Source organism: Uloborus diversus, chromosome 5 (assembly GCF_026930045.1).
Source record: "Uloborus diversus isolate 005 chromosome 5, Udiv.v.3.1, whole genome shotgun sequence".
Classification (NCBI taxonomy): Eukaryota; Metazoa; Arthropoda; class Arachnida; order Araneae; family Uloboridae; genus Uloborus; species Uloborus diversus.
This window is the reverse complement of record NC_072735.1, coordinates 160204771-160217873: the sequence shown is the minus strand read 5'-3', so window position 1 is coordinate 160217873 and position 13103 is coordinate 160204771. Positions and strand designations below refer to the sequence as shown.

The 13103-nt window shown below is 33.7% G+C and overlaps 1 protein-coding gene across 1 annotated transcript in view; it reads left to right on the top strand.

Moving 5' to 3' along the window:
• Nucleotides 1–5722: 5722 nt before the first annotated feature.
• LOC129222278 (cysteine dioxygenase type 1-like) overlaps nucleotides 5723–13103 on the top strand; it is a 40016-nt gene continuing 32635 nt past the window's right edge. Inside the window, exon 1 of the mRNA XM_054856760.1 lies at nucleotides 5723–6070. Coding sequence (XP_054712735.1) covers nucleotides 5844–6070 — 227 coding nt within the window. The 5' untranslated portion in view covers nucleotides 5723–5843. The remainder of the gene's footprint in view (nucleotides 6071–13103) is intronic.

Genomic DNA, 13103 nt, shown 5'->3' with positions numbered 1-13103 from the left:
GCCTCAGACAGTCTACCCTAAAATGCGTGGAATGAACTGGATGGCAGATTAGCTGTTGTCGTATAGCGAAAGGCTCCAATATTGAACATTTGAAATTGAGCTTTTTTCAATGTTCCCAGTCATGGCACATTTGTGTAACTAAATCATTGAGTTGGGGGAGGAGTTTGATATATTTCTCTTCAAATTCATGCATCCCTTATTGTACAAGGATCAGTCAGAAAGTTAGTTGCACTGCTCAAAAAAACAAAAAAAGAATTGAAATTTTACAATAACTTTATTGTTATCCTAAAGTTCCATTCAAAATCTACTTTTTAACGCAACCAAATCCGTCGTAATTTAAGCATTTGTCGAGGGGGGTACAAAGTTTTCGATGCCTTCTGCAAAGAAATCCCGTCCAATATCCGATAACCATTGTTAGATTTCAATTTTCACTTCAGCATCCGAATAGTATCGTCGTTTTGAAATTTCTTGTTTCATGGGACCAAAGAATATAGAAGTTAGGAGGTGAAAGGTTTAGGCGGGTGAGGAAGGGTGATCCCACACCTTTCCACCTAAACTTGATCTTTCCGTACGTCTTTTCTCAAACATGTTGCACCATTTCACGATAGTTTAACGTGATATTGCATATTCACCATGCACTTCATACTACAGCCCATACATTTCAGTGCAGTTGCTTTTTTTTTTTTTTTTTTTTTTTTTGCCCACAAAATTGAATTACTGCACGCATTTCCAATTTGGACGCTACTTGCAACTGTCGAGACATGTTTGCCACTGATTATTAGAAAAACTAAACTTGCCTAGGGGAAGCCGCTACGTCACACGATAAAGGTACATGTCTGAATTGTTGATACACAGTTTCATCAAATTTGTCTCAGACGAAACATATTTACGAAGTAGTGCAACTAACTTTCTGACTGACCTACGTAATATATGCAGCAGTTTCGGAAACTTGACTTTTTGAAATCTTGTCCATCATGTGTGCTACATTAATTTACTTATTTTTTTAAATTAAAACGTGAAACTGACTCAAGGATGACACGCAGAGCCAGTGTACATTGACCAAAAAGCAAGTACATTGGATATACTTTCAAGCAGCGGTAGGAAAATTCCATAAAAATAAGATTATATTGAAGGCAGCGTCATGAGTTGTAACAGATATTCTAGTATCTTGTGCCAAGAACACGGCGTATGGTGTTTTGAGGGTCAACTTCCCAGAACATTTAGTTTTAACACATAATGCGAATTCTAGTAACATTTAACTGCATATTGTCCTCAGTCGTAGATTGACATTATTGTATTACTTCGCAGTGTTGTACTTACATAATAGTGCCAATCCTAATACGCATGTTCGGACTTTTTTCTAAACCCTCAACCCCCATTAGGGAAAGTAGCTGCTCTAGTAATTGGTAGGAAGTGAAAAATTAGCCAACTCTTCTCAGAACTACGAAAGATGTGAAGTGAAATATTAATATAGTAAAAAAAAAAAAAAAAAAAACAGAGATAGGAACAAAATAAAAAAATAAATCATGCTTCAATCTGAAATAGTTTTTTTTAATGAATTTTCTTTATGAGTGCAGGATTTCATGAACACCTTATATTTAAAATTTTTAAGTAGGATATTTTATTTTGTCTCGTCGGATTATTTATACATATGCGTACGACAGTGTTTTTTCATGTGATATGTACTGAGTAATCCTTAGCACTCTGGACAATTTTCAAATGACTGACCGTCATTTTAATTCATAGGTAACGTTTTAGTTTGAATGCAATTAATATATGCAATGAAATATTTATGAGATCACAAACATAAAAAAAGTTCTTACATGTATGTATAAGCGCGTACGTATTTTCTTTACGTTTAATAATTCAATATTTATGTTTTTGTTTAGTATTAATTTTCTTTAGGACAATAATTACGTTACGATTCCTGTGTTTTTGTAGCATAATCTCTTAAAACCTTGTTTTGAGAAATGACACTGTTTTCAAAGTTATTTCAAAACGAACACAGATAGTGCGTTTCTATCATAGCGAAGTAAACCCTCTTTTCTCCACATTTCGTAATTAACTCAAGGTCATCTCTCCCATTTGCATTTCTAATTTGAATACGAGACGTACCACCAATTTCATGCACAATTTATGTCGGTTGACGTTTGTTTGCTGGAAACCTTTACGATGAGTTTTACTCAGTCGAGATTTACGTCGCTTTCTGATTAGAAGTTTAAGTAAAATAAACAAAATTATGGCAAAACTAGAGCCAAAGATGTTTGAAATGGAAACAATTTAGTGGTACTCTGGAAAATTGAGAGAAATTGGTTCTCCCTTTTTCCCACTAAAAGCAGCAACAAGCATGAAATTGCATCAATTTCTTCTTGAATGATAAATTAAGTCAGTTATTAGTTTAAAGTGTTTTAATTAAAATAGAGGCAAAAATAGGTCTCCCGAAACCCCCGCGGTGCGGAGGAGGAGGGCAAAGTTTGAGGGTGCACGGTTCAGAAAAAATAGCACTATGAGTTACAATGGGGAAAAAAGTTTTAAATATTACTTCTCGAAAATTAATGTCACTCTTTGGCTCTCTGAATGAAATCTCTGCTAATACGTCACATATATAATTAACCCCTTATCCTCCCCCCCCCCGTGTTTCCCTCGGGTATTTTTAGAAGAGTGGTGGACCCTACCCTCTTTTTCGTGTCAATGCACCCTCCTTGCCCAATTGAAGTTTAACAACACTTGAACACGAAACATTTTTCAAAAAGGCACACATTTATCTATACCTAGACTTTACACGGAACTCCCTAGTTTCCTTTGCCTACTTAAATGACATCGCAAGATTGTGCTCCTTGCAAAACAAAAATCAATGGAAAAGAGAAAAACAAAGTGAAAAATTGAGGATCCATGGTAAAATTTCAAGACTTTTTAAATTTTCACCTTTTCATCGAAACTACAATTTTTATCAACTTGAATTTAAAAAAACACTGATTTTAAATACCTGAATAGCTCTTCACTGAAAAGTTGCTGCTTTACATTTCAATTCAAACTTTTTATGGTTTTGTCTAGGATAGGGCGCACACTTACAGATCTTGCACTTAAGTGTATATACGCCACTTAATTAATGAAAATTACTATTTTGTAGTGTAGATAAACTATTCACTGGAAGTATACAAGTACAGTAAAACCTGTGAAGTTGACCACCCTCGTAAGTTGACCACCTGTCTAAGTTGACCGCTTTTCTCAGGCACGGAATTAGCCCTTATCATATAAATCAACCTTTGTAAGTTGACCACCTGTTTGAGTTGACCACTAAAGTACTGCACCGAAAGTGGTCAACTTACACAGGTTTCACTGTACAGAGTTTTGTTCACCCAAAGCACATAAGACCGGGTGTATATAGGGCGAACCTGAAAAAGTAAGCCAAACTTTAAGAAGTGTAGAGTATACTAAGATGATTCGGAATCACACACATTGCAAGGTCGGATATGCTTCCTTGATGTGGTTGACAGGGCTGCCAGATAAGATGTTTTCAATAGAGATCTTGGGTTCTTGGGACTTTGTTTGGAATTCTTGGGATTTTTTTTTTTATTTAAGAGATTTCAAAAACTCCTCATGCACCACAAAGTATCCCATGAGGCTTACATAAGTAAGTATACAAATCATAGAAAGCAAAAAACAAATAAAAGGCTCATACAATAATAGCATAAGACACAAGAAACAATTAAAGTTTAAAACACAAAACAAAACTCCGATAAAAACGCAAACAGAAATAACATAAAACACAAAAGACAACTAAAATCCAAAACAAAACTCCGAAGAACAACAAGTCTCTCAGAGCTTTTCACAAGATCCGAAGGAACAGGAGGCCATCAACAGGACAAACTAGTTAAACTTTGCCTAAAGGACCGTCTGGATTCATTATGCAGCTTACAGTTCAGTAGAAAATGCTCTACATCTCCCTTAGCTTCACCACAATAACAAAGATCTCAGTTCACCAACTTGAAGCGAAATAGCTACTGAAGATACCATGTCTAGTTAAAACCTGGATTAACAGGAAGTCGGTGGAAAAAAATTTGCACTTGAAGTGCAAATTTTTGTGGGCTTGAAGTGCGGTGAAAAATAGTAGGGAAAAATCTCTTTGTCCATAATGCTTTCAGTGAGACAAGATATTCCGCATTCCAATCCAAACAGTTGCACAGACACCGCCAAAGTAACATCAAAACAAGTTGCTTCCTTAGCTAGTCTATCCGCTCTCTCATTTCCCTAATTACCACTATGGCCTCGAACATAGGAAAAATGAATCTCAGTAGCCCCATCAAGACTATGCATGATTTTTACTAAAATGTAATTTTCAACAATGCAAAATGCAGATTTATTTCATGCACAAGCTGCAACTGTATGAAAAGCTGTATTAAAGATGATAAAAAAATCTACCCTTACCTAATCTTGACTCCTCATCCCCGAGTTCTTGTACTATCTGTATACGTGTGTGTGTGTATCAAAATGTTATCAAAACCTTCTTCTTTTGCAGCAGACAATTTTTATGCCATTTTTTAAAGAAATTGTTCCAAAGAAATAAACACTGGGGTATTAATTTTGGTATTTTATTTTCACTTTTTACATTATCGTTTTTAACCAACAACAAACAGCATCAACTACTAAAATACGTGGATACATTTTAAATTTTACTTGTTACATGATCTTTGGGTTCTTCTTCCCTAAATCTTGGAAACTTTGTGAGGCCAATTTTGGGTTTTGCAAAAATCACAATGGCAGCCCTGGCGCTAGAGAGTGCTCTACGAGAGTTTGGAGGAACAAAAGCTTTCCCTTTAGGTAGTGAATGCATAAAATCAGCATTTCTTAAATAATTCTGAGTCTTGTTGTTAATACTCAGCGCCTTATTAACTCAAAGACCAACTGGGCCTAATCCAAAGGGCCTCCAATGTCAGGGGCCCTCACATTGAGTTCACGTTTTCTAAATTCTCAATCGGATTTTTTAAAAACTTATTTTATATTTTTGACTATTTTCAAATGTTTCAAGAATAGGTGTATAAAGAAAAAGGAACATTACTTTTGCTAACAAAATGCACTTCTTAAAGAAATGTATGGATTACTTAAATTTGTCATTTTGCTATGAAATTATATTAATGAAAATATGTATTACCAGATGAGTAGATATCTTGTTATAATTCATAATCAAGCATGAGAAACGTTTTTAATGTGATTATAATAGTGTTTTAGGCATCGGGTTTGATAAATTGTGTCCTTGGCGTAACCCCATAAAAAGAATCACATGGCGTGTGTAACGAAGTTTTGTTGCAGATAGGGCGTTTGTAATGTACCAAAAAGTTCATACACAGAGTAATTGTAGCTGGAAGAAAAACTTGCTATTTTTTCTCTTTATATTCATGTATAACCTATAGTAATATGTATTTTAGTAGTTTCAAAAACATGTTTCTTTAAAGTCGGATCCATTATTTATGCTCACCCTATATGCTTTCGTTTTTTGAGTATTCTGACACTTCTCTAATTTTACCCTTTTTGGAAAATTAATTGCCGTATTGTTTAACAGATCCGTGAACAATTCGTTTCTCCAATTCCTTTTCATTCGAGTCAAATAACGTATAGTCCATTTTCCCCATCTTAATCACTAATGATCACAAAAAGGGAAAAACGCGCAACTTTTTCCCCTACCGGCAAACATTTAAGCGAATCCCCGGAACTCCTCGTTATCAATGCCGCATCTTTTCTCCTCGTGGAATAAACCTCGCAGCTGAGATTTCTCTTCGTCCGAGTTGAACGCAAATTTTTTGAATATCTTCAGATTTTCTTGAGGACAATTCTTTCGAAATAAAATGGCCGAAATCGACTATCGCTATTGTTTCGGAGCGGGGCAAGATGTTGAGGTCCAGAAACGCATGCTGACGGTTCCCCGCATAAACACTTTGGACGATTTGATTCGAGAATTGCGGGCGGTCTTTGAAAATGACCGGGTGAACGTCGAGAGAGTACAGGATCTGATGTCTGCTTACAAGTCCAATCCCCGGGAATGGATCAAATTTGCTAAATTTGACCGCCACAGGTAACACTTTCAATGCTGAAATTATATTTGCATGGTATTTTTGCACGAAATCTTGTTTTAAAACACGAGAACCTCTTTTATCCGACCTTCGTTGATCTGGATGTACGGATAATCCAGATTAAATTTGAAGACATGTTTTTGAATTTTTAGGTTTTAATGCATGAAAAAAACAATTAAAATACAGAACTATGAGAAAATCTCTAGGAAACTGGACTTCTCTGAAGAGTTCTAGTAACGATACTTCTTCGTCTTTAGTAACGTTGATGGTGATAATTTTAATTTAGAGCGCCAAGCATTCTATCTCTTAAAAAAAAAAAAAAAAAAAAACTATTAATTATAAAGCGTTCACGTGGCGGCGCTTCATTCAAATGTTACTCATGTTATTATTATGTCCTGATTTCTTTAAGATATTAGATAACTCACTGATTGCTACGTAAATAATTAACGCCTCTCGTTTTCATCAAAATTTTACGAAATTCTAACAAATTGTCAAGTTTAGTAGAAAAGAATAAAAATAAAATAAAAAAAAGAGCCCAAAGATTTTTTTTTTAAATCACTTTGAAACAAGAAGTTCTGTCTAGAACTAGACGAACCTACTTTCCCGTATACCCATACTACTTTCTAGTACCTGATCAATATTCTCAAAAATAGCTAAAATCGCAAATGTTTTCAAACATATTTTCAAAATCTTTAAGTTGATTTCTAGGAATAAAATATTCCTCACTCATCTAAAATAAAAAAAAAATCCGAACAAATAAAGTAACAGCAACTTTTAAACAAAGCAGCTAATACACTTTTTCCATTAAAAAAATCTTTAACAGCTTTCAAAACGAAAAAATAATTAAAATTAATAAACTCATTAAAATAACAACATCATATAAAAAAAAATCGTTTCTTTTTCCCCTGTTGCCAAAAACATTTTTTTAAATGAATTAATGCACTTATTAAAATAAATAAAAAAAAATAAAATGTCAACTTAAAGAAATAATTTTCATTGCCAAAAAAAAAAAAAAAAAAATCGTCTGCGCATATTTTTATATAGAAACATAAATGACTTCGAGTTTATTCGCCAAAAACTGAATACCTAAATTAAAACTTTAGCGTAAAAATAAAAACAAGTCAGATCAACAATAATTATTTCACAGTCAAAACCATAGTTTCGGAGTCGGAGTCAATCTTATTTGGGGTAAAGGAGTCGGAGTCAAATATCTAAGAATCGGAGTCAGTCATTTGTCCTCCGTGTATAAATTTTTGCCAAAGCTACGAAGTCAGAGTCGAAGTCAGGGAGTCGGAGTCCGATTAATTGTCGGGCACAGGAGTCGGACTCAAGTGCCCCTAAATTCTCGGAGTCGATGTCTGGAGTTTGGCGTCAAGAGCTATTTCCAACAAAATTTGTTTGAAGTAAATCCGCCTTTAAGTACGGAATCTACATTGACTTTCAGTTTCCCCGTAGGCGCTAATGTTAAGGGATTTGAACTGTTCAAAATTGAACGGAAAATTGTTCAAATCAAAAAGATATTTTATATACAAGTTTTTCATCAAAAGCTTTTTCCCATAAAGTTTGTTTGAAGCAAATTCGCCTCACAGTTCGGAATTGCCTTGAATATTCCCGTAAGCGCTAATGTTAAGTTTCTTTGAACTGTTCAATATTGAACAAAAAAAAGTTCAAATCAAAAAGTGAAATATGGGAATGAGGTGTCCTCGCCGAGATCTTTCTAACAAAAAAAGATTGCTCGCATCGGACTATTCATTCAAAGGTTATTAGGGGGGGGGACAGACAGACAGACCGACAGACATTTTTCCCCATCTCAATACCCTACTTTCCAATTTTTAATTTTTTAATATTTATTTAATTATTTTATTTATTTTTGACATTTTTTTTTTGTTTCTCGCGATATTTTTAAGATGCATTAAGCCTTCTTTCATGCTTTTTTCTTCTTTTTCTGACTTTTACTGGGAAAGTAGGCTAAAAAGAAAAAATGATAAATACTACAAGAAGTGAAATCATTATTTAAGTTATCAGCTTAGGCTAAGCCTAATTTCTGAATGATGCGTCGATCGAAGTTATTTTATTTTTAGGACACTAAATACTTCCAGTTTTCAAATTGGTGAAATTGAACGATTTTTTAGTCGATTCCAATAAAAATTGGTATAGAGGTGAACCTCAATCATAAATACTAATTACCTTTCAGTGCCAAAGGACATAAGAAGAATGGGTGGAGAACGGTTTTTCATTGTAAGCCTGAGTATTATGCTTCACGAAGTAATGAAATGATTTAATCAAAAATTGGTATGCAGGTGCTTGGCTCTAAACGCTTCAAGGGAGTGGACCCTTTGATAATTTTAAGAGATAGAGAACTCATACGAAAGACATAGAAGACAGTTTTGTGAAGATCATAATATACAAATTGAATGCTAACTAGGGTTTCCAATCTCACACTGAATTCGATCCCGCGAGATTTTATGATTGTAAAGAGCCAATCCATTGACTTGATTTTTGAAAGTTTAATGTCAAATGGAAGAAGTCGTGTCATTTAGGAAGGACTACTTGTGTTACTTCAATTAATCTCGAATTCCGAAATCAATTACAGAGTACAAAAACGTCACATCCCAATTAGCAACTACTGTTCGGTTTTTCATTGCTTTCTTCTTCGGTGAAAAGTATTGAGCACTTTTAGCAAATTAAAGGTTTTGAGTGCATATTCCTCAAGCTTACAGAAACGTTCCAACATTGCTTTCGAGCTACTCTAGCAGGTTTTGGAATCTGTTCTGTGTATTACACTTTCTCATTTTTTTTTTCTAAAGCGCAATTCTATGAATTTCCTATTTTAGTGATGGTTTTCGAAAACACCTATTATTTTTACAAATTTTCTCAATTGCTGAACGTATGAAAACTGAAACCTTGAATGAGGACACTAATTCATTCTCAGTAACATATATTGTTTTTTTTTTTTTTTTTGTTCTTAAATGGTAAATCCATATTTTGTCATATGAGACACAAAGTTTTTATTGTTCTTCTTGCAGAAACACGAGAAGGTGATTCAAACTTTAGATGATGCTTTTGAAAATATTAGTTTAAAAGCGGCAAAGGGGGGGGGGACGTTAGCATAAAAAATATTTACCGTATTGAAAATCTTGCGGGATTTTGATCTCAATTCCGTGGGATAAATCTCGCTAAATATCATGCGGGATTTGAGATCGGGATTACGGGATTGGAAACCCTAATGCTAACATTCAATTACATGTAGAGCTAAAGTGCTTATAAATATTGACTCAAATAGATGCAGCTGCTTCTGTGTTTATTGAAACCAACAAATATTCAATTAATACCTTCCTAAAATGAATTTTCATTGAATTTCAATACCAGAGAAGTACTGAAAAAAAAAAGGAAAGAAAGAAAAACGTTCGTTTGATCACGTTTCAAAATTAGTTCAACTGCGTTTTTCACAGGTTCGAGCAATTATTGTCTGCATTTTTGTTTCAATTTTTATGATTTACTACGAAATGGATTAAGCAACTGGTGAACAACAAGCCTCCATTTCCGCTACGTTAACAAATGTTTTACAAAACGCACTTCCTTTTCCTGAAAAAGTAATCAGTTGATTCCATTTTTATTCGATACAATTTTACGGAATTTCATGCTCATTTTGACCTTGTTTATTCTTTCATAAATAAACAAATTCCTTCATGCATTTGTTCCCTAATTTTACTTTTTTTTTTACCTGTTTTTCCCTTTTATGGTTTAACTAGGCAAAGAAAAGAGAAATTAAAAATTTACATCGTGATTTTTTTTAAAAAATTTCATTTTTAATAATACTCTATTGTTTTCATTAGTTTGTCAGAAGCTTTTACTTTACTATAAGACTTAAAACCCTAATTACATTACACGCAATGCTGTATTAAGTAGTTGTGCAAGATTTCAGAAAGCCATATCTTTGTTTAATTTTTATTTACGAGTTCTCCTCTAGATTAAATTATTTCAGTTGTTTGAAATCTTACCTGAATCAAAAAAATAATTATAAATGAGAGTAAGACGAAACAAACCTAAAACTTACTGCCTACATGACCGGTGCGATTTCACGAAGCTTCGTGTAAAAATATTTTGTATTTTTATCATGAAATAGGAAATAATCAGGTAACTTATGACGGAAATGATTTTTTGATATTATAGTATTCAGTAGCTTCACTAGGGGGGGGAGGGGAGACCGTTCCGTCTGGGGTGACACTTATCTGGGGTATGACACCTAAATGAGATTTAAGAGTTTAAAAAATGTAAATGCTTTCATCCTGAAAATTCCCGAATGTATCTTAAATTATGCTTAATCTACCAAATATTAAAGAAAATAAATCATAATATTGCATGAAGGAGCGGTTACATATGTGCCTATGGCAAAATGTTTTGTAAAATAGATTCGTAATTTATATTTGTCTTTTTATTAATTTATTTTTATTTATTATTATTATTTTTATTTTTTTAATTTATTTATTTTTTTAATTTATTTATTTATTTTTTATTTTTTATTTTTTATTTATTTATTTTTTTATTATTATTATTATTATTATTTTTTTTTTTTTGCATCACAAAAATAAAAATGAGTTGTTTCTGAAAATTGAATGAACTATAATGTTTTCATTCAGCATTTATTTTTTTTGGTAGGTAGGGGGGAAAGATGCCCCCGCATATAACCTCTCCGATCGACACTTATGCTAGGAACGCCACGGATTACATTATTCTAGTTTGTGTGATGTTAGAGGTTGACTTAGTTTATTTCTTCCATCTCTGCAGTTATTTTACTTTATAAAATTGTTTTAGCTCACCAACAACAGAACTGAGATAATTCTTAATTGGCAAAGTTGTTTCACGTCACTAGGGTATAAATTTTGTGTAGGGGTATGATAAGTATGGAGTTTGCAGCGGGCAGCGGCAAAGATTTTCACAGGGTCTTGAAACTTTTTACGCCAACTGTGCAGGCACTACTTGTGAAAATGTACAAGTTTACAATTAAAGCAGCACTGTCGTGTTTGGTCGGAAACTTTTCAAAATATTTTTTTTCAATTTCTAATTACTTATGATTACAATTTTTCCCCCTCGCATTACCCACACTGGTACTTGGTTCGTGTTTTGCATTTAGTTCAGTGATAAATAGGCAACATTGCAGAGGTTTCATTTTGAAACAGCTTTGAAATATTACTCTATTATTTGGTTTCTTTTGCTCTACAAATGTTACAATATACATTCGAAAGAAAATGAATGAAAACGTTTTGAACTGAAACTACGCATCGCGTTTTGACACACTCGTAAGTTCTGAAAATGAACTTGAAGAGTTATTTGCAAATCATGAACTATATTTTAGTACATGGTTAAAAATCGGAAGGACCCAGTTAAAAATCGCTTAAGACCAAGAATTTAAGAACATAATATCAAATGTGCAGAGCAGAGTTCAAGTCCTTAATTTCAACATTACAATACGCACTCATACTCACATGCAGAATAAATCAATAGAAAATCGTAGATCAATGGCAATTGCTGTTCATAATCTTTCGAGATCAGGTTTTAAATGCGTCACAGTTTATCAGTGGCTCAGCGGTTCTCCACAGATAGCCTTCAAAGAAGTCTGCTGGTGTTCTTTAAAAAGTTCTGGAGCTGTCCACGTTAGAGAACCATGGTTCTCTAACGTGGAAAGAAAAATGTGTTAGGTTTAGTTTTGCTTTTTGAAACTAAAAAGTTTTATATAACTAGTGGTACCCGCACGGCTTTGCCCGTAGTAGAAAATTAAAAGGTCTTTCGGTTCGCCTGTATATTTACAAACTCAAATGGTCCTCGAGTTGTCCTCGAAAAGGGTCCACGAGTAATCTTTGAATCATTCTCGAGTTGCCCTCGTAGGGACACATAAGTATTTTTGAAGGGTTCTTGAGTTGTCCTCGCGAAGGGGTCCTCGAGGATTATTTAAAAGGTTCTCGAGTTGTCTTCAAAAGGGTATCCACAGATATTCTTTTAAAGGTTCTTGAAAGCCTCGTAGGGAGGTCCATGGGTATTCTGCAAGGTTCTCAACCTGTCTCCATGGGTATCTACGGGTATCCTTTTAAAGAATTCCGAAATTCAATTCAATTATTAAAGCTATCACATTATCACATAAGACCATGTTTTCCTCGTTTGCTCAGACAACGTTCCAATGCGAAGGATAATATGGTATTTCTGTTACAGTCGTGATATATTGAAATTGTACACAATCGGTTACTTTAGAATATTGAAAACTTATGATATAAATTTATGTGTATAAAAATATGTAATGGTAAAATGCTAAATTATTTCACAATGGATTGAAAAATGTGTTAGGTTTAGTTTTGCTTTTTGAAACTAAAAAGTTTTATATAACTAGTGGTACCCGCACGGCTTTGCCCGTAGTAGAAAATTAAAAGGTCTTTCGGTTCGCCTGTATATTTACAAATAATGTATGGTGAATTTCTCGCCAATTGGCTTGCCCATGTTACGGTTCTATGTTGTGATAACTTGATAATTTACTCGTCCATATTATGATAATTTTGCTCGGAAAAATGTTCTTAAAATTGGAATAGAAAAAGGAAAAAACTAAGTTCTTCAAAAATCGCTTCGAGGTGCACATCCCCATGCTACAAACTAATTATGTGCCAAATTTCATGAAAATCGGTCGAACGGTCTAGGCGCTATGCGCGTCACAGAGATCCTGACAGACAGAGATCCGGACAGAGATCCAGACAGAGAGACTTTCAGCTTTATTATTAGTAAATATTATTATCTCTTATTCAAAGGTTCCGAAACTTTTCCGATATGCTGCACCTTTTGTAGAGTTAGAAAACTCAAGGTACTTTTGTCTACATCTGTTATACACAGTGTAGGGTGGTTGCAAATAAAGTTACGACTCCAATATATATATATATATATATATATATATATTTCGGTCAGAATGACTTGGATATTTTACCAAAACAGTTGTGAGGCAATGGAATTTTGTTTGGAAAAGGAAAAAAATACTCAAAATTTCTGGCGCTATCA